Source organism: Triticum urartu, chromosome 5A, assembly GCF_056163025.1.
Source record: "Triticum urartu cultivar PI428250 chromosome 5A, HENAU_Tu73, whole genome shotgun sequence".
NCBI lineage: Eukaryota > Viridiplantae > Streptophyta > Magnoliopsida > Poales > Poaceae > Triticum > Triticum urartu.
The window spans coordinates 629090733-629112989 of record NC_141877.1 but is presented as its reverse complement, the minus strand read 5'-3'; the positions used below and the strand labels follow the sequence as shown (position 1 = coordinate 629112989).

The following is a 22257-nucleotide window of genomic DNA, read 5'->3' as shown; positions in this document are numbered from 1 at the left end:
GCGCTTCAACTGATCAAGTACCGAATGCATGGCACCTCCGTGTTCTACACATGTTCAGCTCGGTGACGTCCCTTGCCTTCTTGATCTAGTAAGACGTCGAGGTAGTAGATGAGTTATGTCAGCACGACAGTGTGGTGATAGTGATGGTTAAGTGGTCCTCCCATGGCTTCGCCTAAGCACTACGAAAATATGATCGGGGGTGTAAATGGTGGAGGGGGGCGCCGCACACGGCTAAAACAATTATCCGGGGTGTGCTAGGAGCACCTCCCTAGCCGCGCGTCCCCTACCATATATGTCGGAGGGGGAAGGAAAGAGAGGGGGGAGGATGGAAGAGGGAATCCTATTCCTCTCTTTCCTTTCCCTTCCCCTCTTTCCTTCTCCTCCTTGGCCGGCCCATATGGGGGGCGCACCAGCCCCTTGTGGCTGGTGTGTTTCCCCTCTTGGACCATAAGGCCCATATTTTTACCGGGGGTGCCCGAAACCCCTTCCGGTGACCCGATAAGTACCCGGTACCCCCCCAAAACACTTCCGGTGTTGGAATACTACCGTCCTGTATATCAATATTTACCTCTCGACCATTTTGAGACTCCTCGTCATGCCCGTGATCTCATCCGGGACTCCGAACAAAATTCATTCACCAAATCATATAACTCATATAATATTATATCGTCATCGAACGTTAAGCGTGCGGACCCTACGGGTTCGAGAACTATGTAGACATGACCGAGACACATCTCCGGTCAATAACTAGCGGAACCTGGATGCCCATATTGGCTCCTACATATTCTACGAAGATCTTTATCGGACGAACCGTTATGACAACATACGTAATTCCCTTTGTCCATCGGTATGTTACTTGCCCGAGATTGGATCGTCGGTATATTATTACCTAGTTCAATCTCGTTACTGGCAAGTGATACGTCTCCAACGTATCTGTAATTTTTGATTGCTCCATGATATATTATCTACTGTTTTAGACATTATTGGGCTTTATTATCCACTTTTATATTATTTTTGGGACTAACCTATTAACCGGAGGCCCAGTCCAGAATTGATGTTTTTTGCCTGTTTTAGGGTTTCGAAGAAAAGGAATATCAAACGGAGTCCAAACGGAATGAAACCTTCGGAAACGTGATTTTCTCATCAGATAAGATCCAGGAGACTTGGACCCTCCGTCAAGAAAGCCACGAGGCGGTCACGGGGGTGGAGGGTGCCCCCCCTAGGGCGCGCCCCCTGCCTCGTGGGCCCCTCGAAGCTCCACCGACGTACTTCTTCCTCCTATATATATCCACGTCCACCCAAACGATCAGGGACGGAGCCAAAAACCTAATTCCACCGTCGCAACTTTCTATATCCACGAGATCCCATCTTGGGGCCTGTTCCGGAGCTCCGCCGGAAGGGGCATCGATCATGGAGGGCTTCTACATCATCATCAAAGCCCCTCCGATGAAGTGTGAGTAGTTTACTTCAGACCTACGGGTCCATAGTTAGTAGCTAGATGGCTTCTTCTCTCTTTTTGGATCTCAATACAATGTTCTCCCCCTCTCTTGTGGAGATCTATTCGATGTAATCTTCTTTTTGCGGTGTGTTTGTTGAGACCGATGAATTGTGGGTTTATGATCCAGTCTATCTATGAATAATATTTGAATCTTCTCTGAATTCTTTTATGTATGATTGGTTATCTTTGCAAGTCTCTTCGAATTATCAGTTTGGTTTGGCCTACTAGATTGGTTTTTCTTGCCATGGGAGAAGTGCTTAGCTTTGGGTTCACTCTTGCGGTGTCCTTTCCCAGTGACAGAAGGGGCAGCAAGGCACGTATTGTATTGTTGCCATCGAGGATAACAAGATGGGGTTTTTATCATATTGCATGAAACTATCCCTCTACATCATGTCATCTTGCTTAAGGCGTTACTTTGTTTTTAACTTAATACTCTAGATGCATGCTGGATAGCGGTCGATGAGTGGAGTAATAGTAGTAGATGCAGAATCGTTTCGGTCTACTTGTCTCGGACATGATGCCTATATACATGATCATACCTAGATATTCTCATAACTATGCTCAATTCTGTCAATTGCTCAACAGTAATTTGTTCACCCACCGTAGAATACTTATGCTCTTGAGAGAAGCCACTAGTGAAACCTATGGCCCCCGGGTCTCTTTCTCATCATATTAATCTCCATCACTTTATTATTGCTTTTCCTTTACTTTTTTACTTTGCATCTCTAAACCAAAAATACCAAAAATATTATTTATCATCTCTATCAGATCTCACTTTCGTAAGTGATCGTGAAGGGATTGACAACCCCTAAGCGTGTTGGTTGCGTTGAGCTATTGTTTTTGTGTAGGTACGAGGGACTCGAGTGTAGCCTCCTACTGGATTGATACCTTGGTTCTCAAAAACTGAGGGAAATACTTACACTACTTTGCTGCATCATCCTCTCCTCTTCGGGGAAATCCAACGCAGTGCTCAAGAGGTAGCAAGAAGAATTTCTGGCGCCGTTGCCTGGGAGTCTGTGCAAAAGTCGACATACCAAGTACCCATCACAATCCCTATCTCCCGCATTACATCATTTGCCATTTTCCTCTCGTTTTCATCTCCCCCACTTCACCCTTGTTGTTTTATTCGCCCTCTCTCTCTCTATCCTCCCTCTCTCTCTCTATTTGCCTCTTTTGCCCGTTTGCTTTTTGTTTGCTCGTGTGTTGGATTGCTTGTTTGTCACGATGGCTCAAGATAATACTAAATTGTGTGACTTAACCAATACCAACAATAATGATTTCCTTAGCACTCCGATTGCTCCTCTTACCGATGCTGAATCTTGTGAAATTAATATTTCTTTGTTGAATCTTGTCATGAAAGATCCGTTTCTCCGGCCTCCCTAGTGAAGATGCCGCTACCCATCTTAATAGCTTCTTTGATTTGTGTGACATGCAAAAGAAGAAAGATGTCGATAATGATATTGTTAAATTCAAGCTATTTCCTTTTTCGCTTAGAGATCGTGCTAAAGCTTGGTTTTCATCTTTGCTTAAAAATAGTATTGATTCATGGAACAAGTGCAAAGATGCTTTTATCTCTAAGTATTTTCCTCCCGCTAAGATCATCTCTCTTAGAAACGATATTATGAATTTTAAGCAACTTGATCACGAACATGTTGCACAAGCTTGGGAGAGAATGAAATTAATGATACGTAATTGCCCTACTCATGGTTTGAATTTGTGGATGATTATACAAATTTTTATGCCGGATTGAATTTTTCTTCTAGAAATCTTTTAGATTTGGCCGCGGGAGGCACTTTTATGGAAATCACTTTAGGAGATGCTACTAAACTCCTAGATAATATTATGGTTAATTATTCTCAATGGCATACTGAAAGATCTACTAATAAAAAGGTGCATGCGATAAAAGAAATTAATGTTTTGAGTGGAAAGATGGATGAACTTATGAAATTATTTGCTAATAAGAGTGTTTCTTATGATCCTAATGATATGCCCTTGTCTACTTTGATTGAGAATAATAATGAATCTATGGATGCGAATTTTGTTGGTAGGAACAATTTTGATAACAACGCGTATAGAGGAAATTTCAATCCTAGGCCTTATCCCAGTAATCCCTCTAATAATTATGGTAATTCCTACAACAATTCTTATGGAAATTATAATAAGATGCCCTCTGATTTTGAATCTAATATTAAAGAATTTATTTCTTCGCAAAAGAATTTTAATGCTATGATTGAAGAAAAATTGCTTAAGATTGATGATTTGGCTAAGAACGTTGATAGAATTGCTCTTGATGTTGATTCTTTGGAACTTATATCTATTCCACCTAACATGATATCAATGAGTCTCTCAAAGCCATGAGAATTTCCATTGACGAGTGCAAAGAAAGAACCGCTAGGATGCATGCTAAGAAAGATGCCTTTATAAAAGCGTGTTCTTCTAGTTCCTATGAAAATAATGATGAAGATCTAAAAGTTATTGATGTATCCCCTATTAAATCTTTGTTTTGCAATATGAATCTTGATAATGATGGGACTAAATATGATCCACCTTTACCTAGAAGGTGTTCCAATAATTCTGAATCTTTTGATCTTGATGCTAAATTTGATAAAAGTGGGATTGAAGAAATTAAAACCCTAGATATTGCTAAACCCACTATATTGGATTTCAAGGAATTTAATTATGAAAATTGCTCTTTAATTGATTGTATTTCCTTTTTGGAATCCGTGCTAAAATCTCCTCACGCTTATAGTCAAAATAAAGCATTTACTAAACATATCGCTGATGCCTTGATGCAATCTTATGAAGAAAAACTTGAATTGGAAGTTTCTATCCCTAGAAAACTTTATGATGAGTGGGAACCAACTATTAAAGTTAAAATTAAAGATCATGAATGCTATGCTTTATGTGATTTGGGTGCTAGTGTTTCCACGATTCCCAAAACTTTGTGTGATTTGCTAGATTTCCGTGATTTTGATGATTGCTCTCTAAACTTGCATCTTGCGGATTCCACTATTAAGAAACCTATGGGAAGAATTAATGATGTTATTATTGTTGCAAATAGGAATTATGTGCCCGTAGATTTTATCGTTCTTGATATAGATTGCAATCCTTCTTGCCCTACTATTCTCAGTAGACCTTTCCTTAGAACGGTTGGTGCAATTATTGATATGAAGGAAGGGAATATTAGATTTAAATTTCCATTAAAAAAGGGCATGGAACACTTCCCTAAAAATAAAATAAAATTACCATATGAATATATCATGAGAGCCACTTATGGATTGCCTACCAAAGATGGCAATACCTAGATCTATTCTTGCTTGTTATGCCTAGCTAGGGGCGTTAAATGATAGCGCTTGTTGGGAGGCAACCCAATTTTATTTTTATTCCTTGCTTTTTTTTCTCCTGTTTAGTAATAAATAAATTATCTAGCCTCTGTTTTGGTTGTGTTTTTTGTGTTTAATTAGTGTTTTGTGCCAAGTAGAACCGTTGGGAAGACTTGGGGAAAGTCTTGTTGAACTTGCTGTAAAAACAGAAACTTTTGCGCTCATGGGAACTGCTGTAATTTTTATTTGGAGAGTGCTATTTAGTTAATTATTTTTGCAGATGATTAATAGATAAATTCCTCACGTCCAGAAATTTATTTTAGAATTTTTGGGGTTCCATATCTTGCGCTAGCTACAGATTACTACAGACTGTTCTGTTTTTGACAGATTCTGTTTTTTGTGTGTTGTTTGCTTATTTTGATGAATCTATGGCTAGTAAAATAGTTTATAATCTGTAGAGAAGTTGGAATACAGTAGGTTTAACACCAATATAAATAAATAATGAGTTCATTACAGTACCTTGAAGTGGTCTTTTGTTCTCTTTAGCTAACGGAGCTCACGAGTTTTCTACTTTAAGTTTTGTGTTGTGAAGTTTTCAAGTTTTGGGTAAAGATTTGATGGATTATGGAACAAGGAGTGGCAAGAGCCTAAGCTTGGGGATGACCATGGCACCCCCAAGATAATCTAAGGACACCTAAAAGCCAAAGCTTGGGGATGCCCCGGAAGGCATCCCCTCTTTCGTCTACTTCTATCGGTAACTTTACTTGGAGCTATATTTTTATTCACCACATGATATGTGTTTTGCTTGGAGCGTCTTTTATGATTTGAGTCTTTGCTTGTTAGTCTACCACAATCATCCTTGATGTACACACCTTTTGAGAGAGCCATACATGATTTGGAATTTGATAGAATACTCTATGTGATTCACTTATATCTTTTGAGCTTTATAGTTTTGCTCTAGTGCTTCACTTATATCTTTTAGAGCACGGTGGTGGATTTGTTTTATAGAAACTATTGATCTCTCATGCTTCACTTAGATTATTTTGAGAGTATTAATAGCATGGTAATTTTCTTAAAATCCTAATATGCTTGATATGCAAGATTAATAATAAAACTTTCGTATGAGTGTATTGAATACTAAGAAAAGTTTGATGCTTGATGATTATTTTGAGATATGGAGGTAATAATATCAAAGTCATGCTAGTTGAGTAGTTGTGAAATTGAGAAATACTTGTGTTGAAGTTTGTAGGTCCCGTAGCATGCACGTATGGTAAACGTTATGCAACAAATTTGAAACATGAGGTGTTATTTGATTGTCTTCCTTATGAGTGGCGGTCGGGGATGAGCGATGGTCTTTCCCTACCAATCTATCCCCCTAGGAGCATGTGCGTAGTGCCGAGGTTTTTGATGACTTGTAGATTTTTGCAATAAGTATGTGAGTTCTTTATGACTAATGTTGAGTCCATGGATTATACGCACTCTCACCCTTCCATCCTTGCTAGCCTCTTCGGTACCGTGGATTGCCCTTTCTCACATTGAGAGTTGGCGCAAACTCCGCGGGTGCATCCAAACCCCGTGATATGATACGCTCTTTCACACATAAACCTCCTTATATCTTCCTCAAAACAGCCACCATACCTACCTATTATGGCATTTCCATAGCCATTCCGAGATATATTGCCATGCAACTTTCCATCATTCCGTTCATCAAGACACATTCATCATTGTCATATTGCTTAGCATGATCATGTAGTTGACATAGTATTTGTGGCAAAGCCACCATTCATAATTCTTTCATACATGTCACTCTTGGTTCATTGCATATCCCGGTACACCGCCGGAGGCATTCATACAAAGTCATCTTTGTTCTAGTATCGAGTTGTAATCATTGAGTTGTAAATAAATAGAAGTGTGATGATCATCATTATTAGAGCATTGTCCCAAGTGAGGAATAAAAAAAGAGAAAGGCCATAAAAAAAGAGAAGGCCCAAAAAAAGAAGAGAAAGGCCATAAAAAAGAAAAGGCCCAAAAAATGAGAGAAAAATAGAGAAGGGACAATGTTACTATCCTTTTACCACACTTGTGCTTCAAAGTAGCACCATGATCTTCATAGTAGAGAGTCTCTAATGTTATCACTTTCATATAGTAGTGGGAATTTTTCATTATAGAACTTGGCTTGTATATTCCAACAATGGGCCTCCTCAAGTGCCCTAGGTCTTCATGAGCAAGCAAGTTGGATGCACACCCACTAGTTTCTTTTGTTGAGCTTTCATACATTTATAGCTCTGGTGCATCCGTTGCATGGCAATCCCTACTCCTTGCATTAACATCAATCGGTGGGCATCTCCATAGCCCATTGATTAGCCTCGTTGATGTGAGACTTTCTCCTTTTTGTCTTCTCCACATAACCCCTTCATTATATTCTATTCCACCCATAGTGCTATGTCCATGACTCACGCTCATATATTGCATGAAAGTTTATAGGTTTGAGTATGAAACAATTGCTTGGCTTGTCATCGGGGTTGTGAATGATGAGAGCATTCTTGTGTGACGAAAATGAAACATGACTCAACTATATGATTTTGTAGGGATGAACTTTCTTTGGCCATGTTATTTTGAGAAGACATAATTGCTTAGTTAGTATGCTTGAAGTATTATCATTTTTATGTCAATATGAACTATTGTCTTGAATCTTTCGGATCTGAATATTCATACCACAATTAAGAAGAATTACATTAAAATTATGCTAAGTAGCACTCCGCATCACAAATTCTGTTTTTATCATTTACCTACTCGAGGACGAACAGGAATTAAGCTTGGGGATGCTTGATACGTCTCCAACGTATCTATAATTTTTGATTGCTCCATGCTATATTATCTACTGTTTTAGACATTATTGGGCTTTATTATCCACTTTTATATTATTTTTGGGACTAACCTATTAACCGGAGGCCCAGCCCAGAATTGTTGTTTTTTGCCTGTTTTAGGGTTTCGAAGAAAAGGAATATCAAACGGAGTCCAAACGGAGTCCAAACGGAATGAAACCTTCGGAAACGTGATTTTCTCATCAGATAAGATCCAGGAGACTTGGACCCTCCGTCAAGAAAGCCATGAGGCGGTCACGAGGGTGGAGGGCGCCCCCCCCCTGGGGCGCGCCCCCTGCCTCGTGGGCCCCTCGAAGCTCCATCGACGTACTTCTTCCTCCTATATATATCCACGTACCTAATTCCACCGCCGCAACTTTCTGTATCCACGAGATCCCATCTTGGGGCCTATTCCGGAAGCTCCGTCGTAAGGGGCATCGATCACGGAGGGCTTCTACATCATCATCCAAGCCCCTCCGATGAAGTGTGAGTAGTTTACTTCAGACCTACGGGTCCATAGTTAGTAGCTAGATGGCTTCTTCTCTCTTTTTGAATCTCAATACAATGTTCTCCCCCTCTCTTGTGGAGATCTATTTGATGTAATCTTCTTTTTGCGGTGTGTTTGTTGAGACCGATGAATTGTGGGTTTATGATCCAGTCTATCTATGAATAATATTTGAATATTCTCTGAATTCTTTTATGTATGATTGGTTATCTTTGCAAGTCTCTTCGAATTATCAGTTTGGTTTGGCCTACTAGATTGGTTTTTCTTGCCATGGGAGAAGTGCTTAGCTTTGGGTTCAATCTTGCGGTGTCCTTTCCCAGTGACAGAAGGGGCAGCAAGGCACGTATTGTATTGTTGCCATCGAGGATAACAAGATGGGGTTTTTATCATATTGCATGAAACTATCCCTCTACATCATGTCATCTTGCTTAAGGCGTTACTCTGTTTTTAACTTAATACTCTAGATGCATGCTGGATAGCGGTCGATGAGTGGAGTAATAGTAGTAGATGCAGAATCGTTTCGGTCTACTTGTCTCGGACATGATGCCTATATACATGATCATACCTAGATATTCTCATAACTATGCTCAATTCTGTCAATTGCTCAACAGTAATTTGTTCACCCACCGTAGAATACTTATGCTCTTGAGAGAAGCCACTAGTGAAACCTATGGCCCCCGGGTCTCTTTCTCATCATATTAATCTCCATCACTTTATTATTGCTTTGCTTTTACTTTTTTACTTTGCATCTCTAAACCAAAAATACCAAAAAATATTATTTATCATCTCTATCAGATCTCACTTTCGTAAGTGACCGTGAAGGGATTGACAACCCCTAAGCGCGTTGGTTGCGTTGAGCTATTTTTTTTGTGTAGGTACGAGGCACTCGAGCGTAGCCTCCTACTGGATTGATACCTTGGTTCTCAAAAACTGAGGGAAATACTTACGCTACTTTGCTGCATCATCCTCTCCTCTTCGGGGAAATCCAACGCAGTGCTCAAGAGGTAGCAGCAAGTCTCTTTACTCGTTCTGTAATACATCACTTTGTGACTAACTCCTTTAGTCATTTGCTTGCAAGCTTATGATGTGTATTATCGAGAGGCCCAGAGATACCTCTCTAATACTCGGAGTGACAAATCCTAATCTCGATCTATGCCAACTCAATAAACACCTTCAGAGATACCTGTAGAGCATCTTTATGACCATCCAGATACGTTGGGACGTTTGATAGCACACAATGTATTCCTCCGGTATCCGTGAGTTGCATAATCTTATAGTCGAAGGAATGTGTATTTGACATTAAGAAAGCAATAGCAATAAAACTGGACAATCATTATTCTAAGCTAACGGATGAGTCTTGTCCATCACATAATTCTCCTAATGATGTGATCCCGTTATCAAATGACAACACATGTCTATGGTTAGGAAACCTTAACCATCTTTGATCAACGAGCTAGTCTAGTAGAGGCTTACTAGGGACATGGTATTTATTTATGTATTCACACATGTATTTAAGTTTCCGATCAATACAATTCTAGCATGAATAATAAACCTTTATCCTGAATAAGAAAATATAAAATAACAACTTTATTATATCCTCTAGAGCATATTTCCTTCAGGGAGTGCGTCGTAGGGGTGGTTGAGTGGTGCTGGGCCTTTTTCTGTTGGGCCTAGTACCGCACTCGGCCTCGTGGGTGGGGAGGTACATTCAGTATTTTTTTCTATCGTGCACACTAGTGCCAAATATATTGTCCTATAAAAAAGTTAAAACAAGCAGTTGAAGATTTTAATCAAGTATTTGAAAACTATTAATCAAGCATTTGATAAAATGTTAAATGTGTACAAAAAAAATATTTGTCGTGTATATGAAAAATATGTACAAAACAAATACAATGTGTATAAAAAATATTGATCATTTTTTTTTAAATTCAACGTGTAAAAAATTTGTTGTATATAAAATGTACATTGTGTGTGAAAAAATCTTTATTGCCATTATAAAATTCCCCATTTATTGAAAATTGCTTACCATGTATTAAAAAATGTTAAACTTTTATTTGAAAAAATATAAATGTGTGTATAAAAATTAAATAAATATATACTGAAAATGTACAATGTGTATGGAAAATATTAGACATGAAAAAAATAATTTTCAAAAAGTTATTCATGTATTTTCAAAATGTTAAACATGTATATAAAATATGTTTCAAATGTATACAAAAAATATCGAATGTCTACCAAAAAGTGGACATGTGTTGAACAAAAAACAAGCCGAGGAAAATCGACAAAGAAACAAATAAAAACAAATAAACCCAATAAAAACAAAGTTAACCAAAAAATAAAATAAAACAGTATAAAACCAATGAAAAAGAATGGAATGGTGAAAACAAAGAAACAAAACAAAAAAATAGAAAGGAAGAAAACAAATAAAACAAACCAAGGAAAACTAAGGGAAAGGGAAAATAAAAGAAAAACTGAAAATAGAAAAGAAACAAAGAAAACAAAGAAAAAGAAATAAGGAATAACAAATGAAAATAGAAAAAAAATACCAAACCATAGAAAAAGGATGGAAAAGAAACAAAACCAATAAAATCTAGGAATAAAACAAAGAATACCGGCGGAAAAGCAAAGGGAAAAGCAAAAAAATGAAGAAACCCGTGAAGAAAAAAATAGAAGGAACAAATGAAAAGAAGCAGAAAAGCATAGCAAAATGTATCGAATGCTACCAGTGAGCGAGCGAGCGCTAAGAAACGGACTGGCCCAGTAATGGACACAACACGGAAAAACCTTCGGGCGAGACAAAAGATAGCCACACTATAAACGAGATGTGGATCTCACGGTCTTTGACCGAATTGGGGAGGTCGCGTAAAAGCTATATGTCGGTAATTGCGAGATAGTGCTAGCCCTTCCTTCTAGCGCGACGCGGCCTCGGCCAGGCCCAGTAGCGGCGACCTTGTTGTTTTTCGGCTTTTTTCATGGAGCGCTTTCCGTCGTTTTCGTGTGGTTCTTATTATGTGATTTGTGTCTGGTTTCCTCACTTTTTCTTCATTTTTTCTTTTCCTATCTTGTTTCTTTATTTTTGTGCTTCCTTTTCCTTTTTTTCATGTTTATTTCTTCGTCTTATCCTCTTTTTTCCTTTTTCCTTTTATTTTTAATTTTATTTTTCTTTTTTTCTATTTTTTCCATGTTTTTAGTTGTTTAGCTCTTATTTTTTCACCATGTATTTAAAATGTTCATGACATATTTAAATACTATTTTTTGTATTAGAAATATTTATAATGTATGAAAATGTTTTTATAGGGGTATTTTAAAAAAACATTTGTGTATTGAAAAATGTTTCATTATGTACTACAATATTCGATGTGTATTAAAAATGTTGGTCAAACATTTAGAAAATGTTAACCGCACATTTAGAAAATATTGATCATGTATTTTAAAAATATATACCATGTAAAAAATGATCATAATTTATTTAAAAAACGTTCATCATACAGTATAATTCATAAAATATTAATCATGGATCTAAACTGTTCACGGTGTGTTTTGTAATATTGATTGTGTTTTTCAATGTTGTCATATTTTCTAAAATGTTCGTTATGTAACTTTGGAAATATTCTTTTCTTTTTTTGGTCTTTGTTTTATATTTTATTTTGTTTCCTAAGTTTTTCCTTTGCCTTGGTATTATCCTTAAATTAAAAAAAATACAATGAAAAGAATGCACACAATTTTGCACTAAAATATCACTTTTGTAATATGCAGAGTATAAACATATGATAGTGTAATTTTCACACTAGTATAATTCACACGATGGATGGTGATGCATGCCCTCTATACCATGGACGGTGATGCATGCCTACAACCGCTCGGTGTGTCAGTGTGTGAGTAAGTGGTCCGTGGTATAAATAAAGCACAGCCTACTCAATAGATACACGATTGTAGTCTCTCAAGCTTTTGCACATCCTGCTGAAGAGCATAACTGAGAACGACTGGTGATCAAGAAATGTGTAACATATGACGAAATGGGCGTGCTTTCAGACTTAAAAAAATGTTAGGCCGGTTTTCCTACGCTAACGTAAGAAAAGCGCAGGACATCATGAGGCAGAGAACTAGCCGGCCAATGCATCGAGACCATAAACATAAAGTGCGCGGGAGGTAAGCATATGCATGTCTCCATCCATCTCATCCGAACCACTACGCTTAACCTAACCAGGCGCAAGGCCAATCCGTTTACAGAGCCTGCTCCAGCTGCTCCGGCCTGAGCTGCAGTATCGCTCATTCGACGCTGACATGGGGCTCGCAGGCGGCTGGTGCCCACGTCAATCCGGCGGCCGGTCGTGGTACCGGATGTGGTATTTTAGTCGGGATTACAGCAGCAACGCAACTGCTTCAACCGGCTCTTTCCATTTGTAATCCATGCAGGAGCAAAGGTCCAACTCTCCCTTCGGCCGACCGTGCCCGGCGCCCTGTCGGCCTGCCATCGTGTCCTTCCGTTTGGCCGAGCGTGCCCGGGCTGTGGTGCTGTCATTTTCGCCATGGCCGACACCAACAGGGAAGACACGACAAGGTGCCAGGTAAATAATCCTTCCTGGAAACGAAACAGGGTTTGCACGCCTATAAAACAACTCTTTGCTCGCGTTGCCAGCCATCGCATTCCCCCGCTCGGCGTCTGGAGCTTGGAGAGTGTTGCTCGATCGACCTCCGGCCGCTCCCGCTTGTTGTAGTCGACGCACCGGCGGGAGGCCAGGAAAATGCCGACGACCACCGTGGAGGACCTGCCCGCCGACGTGCTGGCCTGCGCTCTGCGCCGCCTCGACGGCCCGTCCCTGGCCGCCGCGAGCTGCGCCACGGCAGGCCTCCGCGCCCTCGCCGCGGACCCGGAGACGTGGCGCGCGCTCTGCCTCGCGCGGTGGCCGTCGCTGGGCCTGGAGACCGAGCGGCAACACAACGTCCTCGGCTCTCCGGCCGTCTCCCCGCAACGCCTCTTCGCCGACGCCTTCCCCTTCCCGTCCACTTCCAGTCCAAGGGATGCCGCCGCAGCCGACCAATGCCTCCCCGGCGAGCTGATCTCCGCCGTGGACATCTACCGGAATGGCTCGCCCCGGCCGCTCTTCTCACGGGTCATGGAGACCTCCACGTCGTCCTCGTGGTTCCTGGCCTCGCCCTTCCGCGTGGACGCCGTGGAGTGCAAGGACCCGGTACGGATGGCCTCGGCCTCGTTCTCTCCGGCGGAGCTGGAGCTGAGCTGGATCGTGGTCGACCCCCGGAGCGGCCGGGCGGTGAACGTGTCGAGCCGGCGGGCGGTGGCCGTGGACAGGCACTGGTACACGGGCGAGACGCTGGTGCGGTACGCGGTGGTGCTGGGCGGGAGCAAGTTCGAGGCCACGATCACCTGCTCGGAGGAGGCCGGGTGCCTTAACCTCAGGGAGGTCAGCCTGACCGTCGAGGACGCCGACGGCGCGGCGGTGAGCGGCGAAGGCAGCCTGCGGCTCCTTGCGGCCGCGATGGATGGACCGAGGAGCAAAGCAGGGGAGAGGGAAAGAGAAGAGGCCAAGAGGAGGTACGAGGAGTTCGTGAGGAGCAAGAGGGGGCGGAAGGAGTCCAAGGCGAGGCGGGAGGTGCTCGTCGACCTGTGCTGCTCCGCCGTCAGCGCCGTCGCCGTGCTCGGCTTCATCGCCTCCGTCGTGCTCCGGTAGAGTCAGGGACCGGATATCTGTGTACCTCGTGAAACATGTACAACAGTTTTTCCACTGAAGCGGGCAATCCTATTTGTACACTGTTAGACCTGAAAATTCAGGCAGCACAGTGCTCACAATTAAACCACGGTGGTCTACTGCGACTATTGGTGACAAATCCCACATTGGCATATGTGTTCCTCCGGGCTTGTTCGGTTTGGTGGGCTTTCAATCCCCTACATCCCACCGGCACTCACTGCTGGTGCTAAGCTGACGCCCCCCAAAAAAAAAACTGACGCTCACCAGAATCATACCACTGATATACTTCACTGGATATATGGTACTCCCTCCGTCCCATATTATGGAACGGAGGGATTATGATCCAGTGAAGACTATGCACACACAGGCACGAGCTTGGATGCAACACGAACTCAGACTCCAATGCCAATAGTTCAATGATGACACACAAATCCACCCAGTTAACTCAAGTTGAGCAGCCCAAAAGCCTGACGACGATCAGGAATATGCACACCAAATTTACACACTACCACCCTAGCTAGCTAACAGGCTCAGACTCGGGGGTCGCTACGACGAGTAGGCCGACGGCTTTGGGTCTCGGCCAGGCTCCTTCAGAAGGTCTCCCGAGCTTTTACGGCGACCTTTGCCGCTGTTGCTTGCGCCGGGCGCCGTCTTGCTTCCACTCTTGGGGTCTTGAGGCCTCTCTGCCGCCGGTCTTCTGGTTGGATCTGCCGGTCTTCTGGCTGGGTCTGCCGGTCTTCTGGCTGGGTCGCTGGAGTCTTGTATCCCTTCCAGAATAGAGACCACGGCGTCCATGGACGGCCTCATCTTAGCTTCAAAGGACAGGCACTCGACAGCCAGTGCAGCTATTGTCTGGGCTCCGTTCAGGGAGTATTGGCCTTCTAGCCTGGTATCAAGGACACGGAATATCTTGCGCTTGTGTGTGAGATATGGCCGGGCCCATTCGACAAGGTTGTGCTCGCCCTGGGGACGGTTCTTGTCAATGGCACGGCGGCCTGACAGCATCTCCAGAAGCACTACCCCAAAGCTATAGATGTCGCTCTTGGCAGTAAGATGGCCTGAAAATGTTGATTTGTTAAATGGATGTTCATCGTATGCTGAATATGAGCTCGCGGGTAAATGTTATGAAAAAGTAGAGTACGCTCTATGCCTAGAAGGCAGAATTTTAATATTCCCACAACAAAGTAAATTAAGAGGAAAATGTTAGATGATTTGAAAATAGTGACTACTGACTAGTTAAATGAATATTTTCCACATACTGAATATGAACTCTAGGTAAATTTTACCAGAAGGCAGCATAGCACCATTTGCACAGCAAAATAAATTAAGAGTAATTACATAACAATCAGTATCATTTCATGGAACAACTTATCGTTGAAGACAATTAAAATCACCATCAAACATTTCCCTACATAGTTTGTATTCACACCTTTGTGCATAATTCACAAAAGAAAAGGTACACCGTATATACATAAATCATGCATTTCAAGTATTGGCATTTGGGTGTTAGATATTCAATCAGAGTCTGACATGGGATGCATTTATACTGCTTTATCTAGCAAATTGAGCAAAGTAAAAGTCGTTCCAAAAATGGGATCTGCGCAGCAACAGATGATGCGCATATAGAGGAAATAGCTTACACATTTTTAATGAATTACAGCTTACACTAACTTCTATGAACTAATGCACTAAGAGCTCTGCGCTAACATTCAATGCTTCCAGTCACATGACAATGTTTTATATCCAAGACAAGCAAATGTGCAGAATACTGGCTCGGTAAAACACAAAATTGCAAGTCAAAGGTTACCTGTTGACAGATATTCTGGAGCTGCATAACCATGTGTTCCCATTACCCTTGTGGACACATGACTCTTCTCACCAACAGGGCCATCCTTTGCCAATCCAAAATCAGAGAGTTTTGCGGTATAGTCCTGGGAAGTAAAATATGCATTTGTTTCAGTAGATATCAGATGATCATAGAGGTTAGCTATGGTATTGATGATTCACTTTCACTTACTGTGTCAAGGAGAATATTGGATGTCTTGAAATCTCTATAAATAACTTTAGCCTCTGCACTGTGAAGGTAGGCTAGTCCTTTAGCAGCTCCAAGTGCAACCTTCATTCTTAGGTTCCATGAAAGAGGTTGAAAGTGCGAGCCCCCTACATCAAGGATTCATATGTAGCAAGTTATAACCAGAACATGCTACAGTCTGAATCGATATCGTATGCAAAATGAATAAGACAGCAGTAGAGCACCAAGTCATAATTTAACTTACTCCTGAAAAGATGATTTTCCAAGCTCCCACGTGGCATGCACTCGTACACTAGGAGCCGGTGTTCATCCTCCAGGCAGTACCCAATTAGCTTGACAAGGTTGGTATGGCAAAACTGACCTAGGTAATTAACTTCAGCCTATAAATGGACACATAATAAAGTCAGAAAAATATCCAGGTGTTTGGTTAACACTTTTGAAAAATATCCTCTAATGAATTCAGGTGCATCACATAAAGGACACAGGTGCGAACCATTGGACTTTTGAAGCTGTAACTAAGGAATTCAGATACATCACATAAATATGCCGATATTCAAAAGTAAACTTCAAAGAAAAATGACATCCAAGAACAACAGCAAGAAATGGAGTGGCAGTCATGCTCACCAACCACTCTCGGTGCCCTTGCAAACCCTCCAGGTTGAGTCTTTTCACAGCAACAGGTATTCCAGTACCAGGTTTGCAAGCTGACAATGTATGCTCATCAATCCATCCTTTGTAGACAGATCCAAACCCTCCTTCGCCGAGCACACTGTCAGGACGGAAGTTCCTTGTGGCTAACCTGAGATCATTATAAGTGAAGACCTTAACATTGGCTGACTGCAAGATCTCACATTCAGTCTTTGCACTTGGAGGCATGGAAGCCGAAGAAGCTCGACTGCTGCAGGCACTAAGCCTACTCCCATCTTTACCACTACTCCTTGAGAACATTCCTGCAAATAATGTCTTTAGTGCAGATTCTACTGACTGAAACATACATAAAATACAAAATCAAGTCATCTATTTGAAATGGAAGTATTATCTCATGAATTAGTTTTTGCACTAGTCTATCCCAGGTCCACAGAATGAACATCATGTATCGCAAGTTCCGAACACTTGACATTTTTTAAGGAAATTTTGCACAGTAATTAGGAACTGGTTGTAACAAGGAATCATCACTTGGCTTTATCTGAAACTTGATATGAGGATCAGGAGTTGCAAGACTAGCCATTGCAGTCTGTGGTAGATGATGCTAGTGATAATGGATTGACTGGTGTCCCAGAAGTTGGTGCCAAGAGCATTTTGATAGGGGTTGGCAAGCAACAGGGCACAGATGATATTTAAATGTGAATGGTAATATGCTTCTGACCCAAAAGATTAAATGATTATTTGCGTCGAGCACTGTCGCGTAATGGATATGGTGAAAATCAGAGAGGTTCCCCTCCATGAAGTGGTCAGATACATAAATTAACAGTAGACCTTGTCCCGCCAAATGTACGTCCGTTGCCCACTTGCCATGTCACATAGCATATCCAGAGGCTTAGCATATTTATATACTGGGTATAGAAATGGCACCTAATAATGGCAGTTAAACGCCGATTTTTTGGTAGACACAGTTGAATAATGGAACTGGATAGTACACGTCAAGCACAAACAAAAAAGTTCAGCCCGTTACTGGGAAAGAAAATAATAGCGTTATATTATATCCAATTGTTTGTAGACATGGAACATACACAATTAATGACTGGTGAATATGCGCGGGAAACAGACAGACCGGTGTGAATACAAAAATCAAGGTGTGTGCTCTATACTGGACTTATGTATGATATCTGAACAGGTGGTTTAACAAATTTTAGTATCAACTTAAACAAGGAACAACTTGAGCACTTCTCCTGTTCCTATCAATAATTAATTTAGAGGAATAGCAATATAGAAACAATTAGTCAACCCTAACGATTCTCTTTTCCTTGACAAGCCGCCCCTAAGTTCATGTGACACACTTTTTAAGGAAAAACAAATAACAAAGACAACTGATAGTCATTCATATACATGCCAGAATGCCACTACAAGGGCACACTAGACGTACTGCACTGTTGTATTAGTCTTGCTTCAACCAAATGTTTCTTGGTCAACAACAGGTGGTCAGCTCAGAGTAGCAATAGATATGATGCTAAGATATCCACGCCAATCAAATGTTTCTTGGTCAACAACAGAGGGTGATTTGAATTATTCAAGCTAAGCGTCAGTGCAGAGTATCAACAGATACGATGCTAAAATGATCCACCACAATCAAATGTTTCTTGCTCAGCATCAGCAACTGAATCAAGGGTGTTTTGAATTCATCGTGCTAAATGGTTAGCGCAGAGTACCAACACATACGATGCTAAAACATCCACACCACACCCCAACACATAACACACACCACACTGAGAGCCAGGTACATGTCCTGTCCCATACAATACCATTGGCGTCTGATAACGATAAGCACTATCCAATTCATGATGGAAGAGCATGTACTACAGTACTACACATGGTACTAGCCTAGTGAAACAATAATGTAAGGACCGAAGCATCAATGTCCAGTGACTGTGCAATAGAAGGTACCCACCACCTAATAAAGCCTATACCACCAATGGCACAGGTCCTAAGAAGCCTCACAAGGCAGCCAAGGCTTACTTTGGGGAGACCACTCTAAAAGCAACTGCGATATCTCGCTTTAGTGTGCCGATTGAACGCTTTGAGGCTACTAGGCCACTAGCTATGCAACCAAATCAAGCTACTGGATCGCCTCAAAATAGGCCACCAACCGAATCACGCGTACAAACAAGTTAAGCCTTTCGCGAACATCATAGGGCTAATTGCGCACAATAAGCATCCGCTGATATCTCCGATTTCCACCGGAATCCTACGAAATGATCATGTAAATCGATAGGGAACCGGGAATGGGTTGCTGTTCGCATCTAGGAACCACCAGACCTTGGAGCCCTGCAACTCGCAAGCAGGAATCGGCCGAAACCTCATCCATCCATCCATCCATCCATCCATGGATCACCGAAAATCCGCAAAGCCAGGGGAGGAGAAGAGGGCGAACCTGAGACGCCGGGGTGGGTGCTCCCATCCTTGATCCGCGTGCCCCAGCAGTTCCCCATCGGCCGCGTCGGCCCGGCGCACCAACCAACCAAGCAACTGCAACAACCTTACCGGACCAAACGGAGCAAGCGGGCGAGGGTCGCGGAGGGGATGAAGCGGCGGCGGCGAGCGGTCCGCCTCATGCGGGGGTGGGAATTCGGGCGAGCGGGCGGGCTAGGGTTCCTCCGAGCGGCGGCGGGGAGGAGGAGGGGGATAAATAGCGGCCGCGGCGAGCGGTGGCGTGGCGGGGCGCGTGAGGAGAGAGAGGGAGAGTGGGCGAAAGCGAGAGGAGTTAATGGCGGGGAGCGGAGGGGCGCGAGGGAAGCGTGCGCTTTCCTGCGTCCGCTTCTGCTCGCTCGGGCTGCGGCGGGTGGACGGTAGCGACTAGCGCGAGCGGTAGGCAGCACAGCAGCAGCAGCAGCAGCCGCGCAGCCGCGCCGCTGGCTCGGCCGACTCTCGGGGAAAAGCGGGGAGGCGCCGCGTGACGCTGGGGGGTGGGGGCCGCGGCTTTCCTTACCGTTTCTCCCCTTTTTACCGCCGGAGGGGGTGAAATGAATGAATGGCCGAGAGCGACCCATGGGATGACGACCGACCACCATATTATCCGTGTGCGTTTTTTTTTTCTTAGCACATCCGTGCGCGTTGTTGCCACCTAATAACGTTGAAAAAAACTGCATACGGGCATTGACAGAAGTTTTGCTCTTCTTTTTTATGGGTCTCTCTTGTGTGAATGGATGGGTGCTCGTGCGGTTTCGACAGAGCCGCGACAAACACGGGCGCGTTCCTCCCGTCACGCAGGCTTCGACATGGTCGTGACGGGCACCGATGCGTTTCTCCTGCTGTGTCGGCGCGGTTCCGACAGAGCCGCGGCAAACGTCGGTACGGATCTCGCTGTGTCTGTTCCGACGGAGTCGCGACAATCATTGGCGCGTTTTCCTCGCCGCCTCCCTCCGATCCAGTTCTCGTGCATTGATTCTCTCCTGCCCGGATCCTAACGTTCGAGAGGAAGTACCGACGTGTCGGAGCGGTTCCGGCAAGGTCGCGACAAACATCGTTCCGACAAAGTTGCGGCAAACGCGATGCTTTCTCTCGCTACTCGGTGCGGTTTCAACAGAGTCGCGACAAACATCGATACTTTCTCTCGATATGCTAGTGCGGTTCCGACAGAGTCGCGACAAGTTTCCCTCGCTGCACCCACGTGATTTTGTTCTCGCGCATTGGCTTGTCTCCAATTCAACCCCTGGCCTTCAAAAGAGGCATCATCTTCATTTCTCGATCTACCTTCCCATCCTTATGCCGCACACCGTTGCGAAGTTGCTCAACTTTGTTGACCTCTCAGTTGACTTTCATGATGTCGTGTCTACATCAATTCAAGGTAACTAGGACAATGTGTGTCCAACAACATGAAGCAAAACATAAGTATCTTCCTCATTTTTTCCCTTCTCGTCCCTCTTTTGCTCCACATACATGTATGCCTCTAGTGCCCAACCTCTCCACCTCTCTCTTAGTCACCTCCAAACTACATGTGCCCCCTTTCCATATTTTCCTGGTCGAAACTTCATGATCCTTTGACAAGGCTTCCGTCGCCTTCGGTGCAACAACTTAAAAAACGACATGACATGAAATTTTGCCCCTTGCATACAACAATGGTGATGTTTGTGGGACAGGGACGACAACCTTCACCCATTCCACTTCGTGTACGACTGCCCCTTCCATTGGCTTCACCTCCGCACGAAAAGAAACGCATATCCTAATGAGGATAGTCAAAATGATGCCTTTTTATGTTTCGGCTTTGAGCTTCATTAGAGATGGTATTACTCTTACTACCCAGATATCCTATTAGAAGGTGAACTTCATGTCAAGCTTAATGGTAACTTTATTACCCTTATTCCAAAAAGAGACAACTCTTTTTAATTCCTGGTGATGTTAGACCTATTAGTTCTGCATCATGGTTTACATGTTGGGGAACGTAGCAGAATTTTCAAATTTTCTACGCATCACTAAGATCAATCTATGGAGTCATCTAGCAACGAGGGAAAGAGGAGTGCATCTACATACCCTTGTAGATCACGAGCGGAAGCGTTCAAGAGAACGGGGTTGATGGAGTCGTACTCGACGTGATTCAAATCACCGATGACCTAGTGCCGAACGGACGGCACCTCCGCATTCAACACACGTACGGTTGGGAGACGTCTCCTCCTTCTTGATCCAGCAAGGGGGAAGGAGAGGTTGATGAAGATCCAGCAGCACGACGGCGTGGTGGTGGAAGCAACGGTGATCTCGGCACGGCTTCGCCAAGCGCTGAGAGACGGAGGAGTGTCACGGGAGGGAGAGGGAGAGGGAGAGGCCAGGGGCTTGGGTGCGCAGCCCTCCCTCCCTCCCACTATATATAGGGTGCCTAGGGGGGGCGCTAGCCCTAGGAGATCCAATCTCCTATGGGGGGCGGCGGCCAAGGGGGTGCCTTGCCCCCCAAGGCAAGGGTGGCGCCCCCATCCCTAGGGTTTCCAACCCTAGGCGCAGGGGGAGGCCCAAGGGGGGCGCACCAGCCCACTAGGGGCTGGTTCCCCTCCCACTTCAGCCCATGGGGCCCTCCGGGATAGGTGGCCCCACCCGGTGGACCCCCGGGACCCTTCCGGTGGTCCCGGTACAATACCGGTGACCCCGAAACCTTCTCGATGGCCGAAACTAGACTTTCTATATATAAATCTTTACCTCCGGACCATTCCGGAACTCCTCGTGACGTCCGGGATCTCATCCGGGACTCCGAACAACTTTCGGGTTACCGTGTGCTAATATCTCTACAACCCTAGCGTCACCGAACCTTAAGTGTGTAGACCCTACGGGTTCGGGAGACATGCAGACATGACCGAGAAGCCTCTCCGGTCAATAACCAACAGCGGGATCTGGATACCCATGTTGGCTCCCACATGCTCCACGATGATCTCATTGGATGAACCACGATGTCGAGGATTCAATCAATCCGTATACAATTCCCTTTGTCAATCGGTACGTTACTTTCCCGAGACTCGATCGTTGGTATCCCAATACCTTGTTCAGTCTCGTTACCGGCAAGTCACTTTACTCGTACCGTAATGCATGATCCCGTGATCAACCACTTGATCACATTGAGCTCATTATGATGATGCATTACCGAGTGGGGCCAGAGATACCTCTCCGTCATACGGAGTGACAAATCCCAGT

General features: G+C 43.6%; 2 protein-coding genes across 2 annotated transcripts; one reads left to right on the top strand and one right to left on the bottom strand.

The window, feature by feature from the left end:
• Positions 1-12436: 12436 nt before the first annotated feature.
• Positions 12437-14004, top strand: LOC147973542 (putative F-box protein At2g36090). The gene is made up of 2 exons (XM_087522109.1): positions 12437-12758; positions 12830-14004. The coding sequence occupies exon 2, from the start codon at positions 12936-12938 to the stop codon at positions 13878-13880; it is 945 nt and encodes a 314-aa protein (XP_087378235.1). The 5' UTR covers positions 12437-12758; positions 12830-12935; the 3' UTR covers positions 13881-14004.
• A 274-nt stretch (positions 14005-14278) lies between these two features.
• On the bottom strand, positions 14279-19501 carry LOC125511179 (receptor-like cytoplasmic kinase 176). The gene is made up of 6 exons (XM_048676481.2): positions 19019-19501; positions 16555-16880; positions 16175-16310; positions 15916-16058; positions 15706-15829; positions 14279-14956 (listed from the first exon to the last, which is right to left on the bottom strand). The coding sequence occupies exons 1-6, from the start codon at positions 19074-19076 to the stop codon at positions 14445-14447; spliced, it is 1299 nt and encodes a 432-aa protein (XP_048532438.1). The 5' UTR covers positions 19077-19501; the 3' UTR covers positions 14279-14444.
• Between the last annotated feature and the right edge of the window lie 2756 nt (positions 19502-22257).

Excerpts from the sequence above, each read along its gene's own strand:
- LOC125511179 (XM_048676481.2), bottom strand. The coding sequence starts at position 19,076 with ATGGGGAACTGCTGGGGCACGCGGATCAAGGATGGGAGCACCCACCCC. Across the intron at positions 15,830-15,915 it reads CCAATATTCTCCTTGACACA|GACTATACCGCAAAACTCTC; the intron begins GTAAGTGAAAGT and ends TTTACTTCCCAG. Across the intron at positions 14,957-15,705 it reads TCCAGAATATCTGTCAACAG|GCCATCTTACTGCCAAGAGC; the intron begins GTAACCTTTGAC and ends CAACATTTTCAG.
- LOC147973542 (XM_087522109.1), top strand. The coding sequence starts at position 12,936 with ATGCCGACGACCACCGTGGAGGACCTGCCCGCCGACGTGCTGGCCTGC.